This window comes from Morone saxatilis, unplaced genomic scaffold (assembly GCF_004916995.1).
Source record: "Morone saxatilis isolate NCDOM2014 unplaced genomic scaffold, NCSU_SB_2.0 Contig24, whole genome shotgun sequence".
Lineage (NCBI taxonomy): Eukaryota > Metazoa > Chordata > Actinopteri > Moronidae > Morone > Morone saxatilis.
This window is the reverse complement of record NW_023339807.1, coordinates 14,915,631-14,918,434: the sequence shown is the minus strand read 5'-3', so window position 1 is coordinate 14,918,434 and position 2,804 is coordinate 14,915,631. Positions and strand designations below refer to the sequence as shown.

At 38.8% G+C, this 2,804-nt stretch overlaps 1 protein-coding gene across 1 annotated transcript in view; it reads right to left on the bottom strand.

Moving 5' to 3' along the window:
• The window catches only part of adam22 (ADAM metallopeptidase domain 22), a gene marked incomplete in the record, with an annotated part of 60,524 nt that overhangs the window by 6,072 nt on the left and 51,648 nt on the right, over positions 1 to 2,804 (bottom strand). The window contains 4 exon segments of the mRNA XM_035672334.1: positions 57 to 257; positions 913 to 966; positions 1,380 to 1,470; positions 2,260 to 2,371. Of these exon segments, the coding sequence (XP_035528227.1) occupies positions 57 to 257; positions 913 to 966; positions 1,380 to 1,470; positions 2,260 to 2,371 (458 nt within the window).

The window sequence follows — 2,804 nt, the reverse complement described above, 5'->3', positions numbered from 1 at the left end:
CACACACACACACACAATTTGCCAGCGAATGAATGAGTGATGATGAGATGGCACACCTGAAGCCAAACAGTGAGATGTTCTGAGAAATGGATGGGATGGAGGGAGTGAAGGACAGGGTGCAAATCTGCAGGTGCGACAGGCAGGCTGACCTCTTCTTGGAGCTGCAGCCAGAGTTTGTGCTGACACCCGGAGGCATGTCACTATAAAATGAATCTGCATCCCCAGGCTTTGTTACATAGTCACCTGGGGGCACTGGTCTGGAAATACAGAAGAATGATTTTAAACAGGAAATAACAGTAATTACAGCAACATTATTATTATTTTCACCCTTGATTTGTTGTTCAGTTGTTGCAGGTGTAAGTTCTCAACATGCAACATATTTTGTGGCTGTATTGCATTTAAATTGCATTTTGTTGAGATATCCCACTACTGTTGAACTGCAGTGCCAACAGCAGAATAACTATGTACCCTAGGTAGGGAGAGGTACTTCATGCAACTTTTCTACTCCACTTTATTTCAGAGAGAAATATAGTTACCGCTTTAGTTACTAGTTACTTTTCTTTTTTTCGTAAGATCAGCCTTTAAAATATGTAAATGTTTTTATAAACTGTCCCACAGTATATACAATGGTTAAAATTAGCTTTACTCTCAATGAATTGCAACAGTAAAATACTGCTTACATGTATATGCATCTTAATTTTATGCAAAAATAAAAGCTGTGGCCAAAAAACAAAATCATTATTGAGTGTTTTTGTTTGTTTATGATATATATATATATATATATATATATATAGCAAGAGAACACTATCACTAACACTAACTATCAAAACATGCCTAAACACACCATAGCTTTCTCACGAAAAAATCAACTTAAATGCAACACATTAAAAAATAAAGTTAAAGTGAGCAAACCGGCAGAATCTTCGATGAACCTCAGACTCAACATAGCGTCTCTGCTTGTAGATCCTGTGAAGAGAAGTATCAGTATCCCCAGCAACAATAATGCCACTTTAGTCAAATGTATTGCATAATATAAAGCAGTGATTCCCAGCCTTGTAGACTCATGATCCCTTAAAACGAAGCAGTAACTTATTGTGACCTCGTTGTTTGTTTTTTTGTTGTTGCATACTGTGACCATTTCAACCAAAGACAGATTTTTTTCTTGCTTTGTTTTAATGATTTTTAGAAGCTCTAAACTGATTGTGTAATAATAAAAAAATAAATGTGTGTAGTAGAAATATGATATTTCTTTCCAGTGCTGTTAATCATCTCACAAACTCCTCTGATTTCTTCCAGTGACCCCTGGTGGGGGGACCCGACCATCAGGTTGGAAACCACTGATATAAAACATCATGTATACAGGCTGCAGGGATACTTACTTGTAACCCCAGGCTGTAACAGCCAGTATGAGAAGGAGGAAGAGGATGGAGCCTACGATGGCCCCGATGATGATGTTGGTGTTGGTGATACCTGAGACAAAATAAGAGAGGAGAGTGGGGAGCCAAATGTGTGTTAATTGGATGTGTGTCTCTTGTTTCCTGAATCATGTGCACACAAGGGGATACACAAACCACAAAACACTGCAGCAGAACACAAAATCACAATACATTCAGCAGGAAAAGTGTAAAAGGAGAACAAGGGGTACGAAACTGAGAGCAACCAAACTGCTGTCACCCCTCAGCACTACTCTGAGGGGAACTTACATGTGCAGTAGGTTTGCAGTCAGGATGACATTAAAAACTGTTTTTGCCTGTTTTTAAACTGAGGAATAGTCAGAATTAACCGACGAGGTGAGCTGAAGTTGGGTTGAGAGAGGAAAAGGATCAGGAAATGACATCAAAGACAGGACAAATACAATGAAAAGGAACTCAAATCTGACCTCAAGTCACTCCGTCAAAGACATCGGCCTGTCGACAAAGAATGAGTGTGAAAATAATGACAAACAAAAAGAATGACATGCATGGTTTAGTGAGTACAAATGCAGCTGGTTTTAATGAGCAGACATGAACTCAACACAAAAAATGATGAGAAATGCAATTGACAAAAAAGCCAAAGAAAAAAAAGGTTGAAATATACAACATAACATTTGTGAATTGGGGGGGGTTAAAAGAAGAACTGAAAGAGATGAAGTGGGGTGGAAAGAGCTGAGAGGTACGGGGTTATGTAAAGCAGAGAAGGATGAGAAAAGGTGCAGAAAGTGTGAGATGAAGAGAGGTGTGTATAAAAGGAAACAAACAGTAAGAGCATTAACATCTCTACCTGTAACTGAGACAGTGTGTCCCACCACAAGATAACTGAGAGGAGAAGTGGAGTTACAGTTATCTCCTGCCCATCCCAGGTAACACACACACTTCAGCTCACTACTGCACACCTACAGCATAGGAAAGAAAAATGCATCATTTAGGCACTGTCCTGTAACGGTAAGGTCTCAGTTTGTGGATAATTTTGCAAATGTAAAATAAAAAGTCCCACAATTTGTGTTGACAAATAACATGCTACTACTCAATATATTATTCAAGAGACCTAGTTTGAGGTTTTAGGGAGTATAGTTTTAAAGTGTGCAACATATATATCAGTTCGTTAGTAACATTATAAGTAACAAGCGCTGTCAAGTGAATTAGACGTTAAATTGTGTCCTTTATTGAACACATTATGGTTTCTCAAGCTTATGGTCAGGACCTCTTGTTGGAATGTTTGATATGCTGCTGCTGAAACCCTCATCCACGCCTTCATCACCTCCAGAATCGACTACTGCAACAGCATCCTCTATGGCACACCATCCAAAACTCTAAATAAGCTACAGT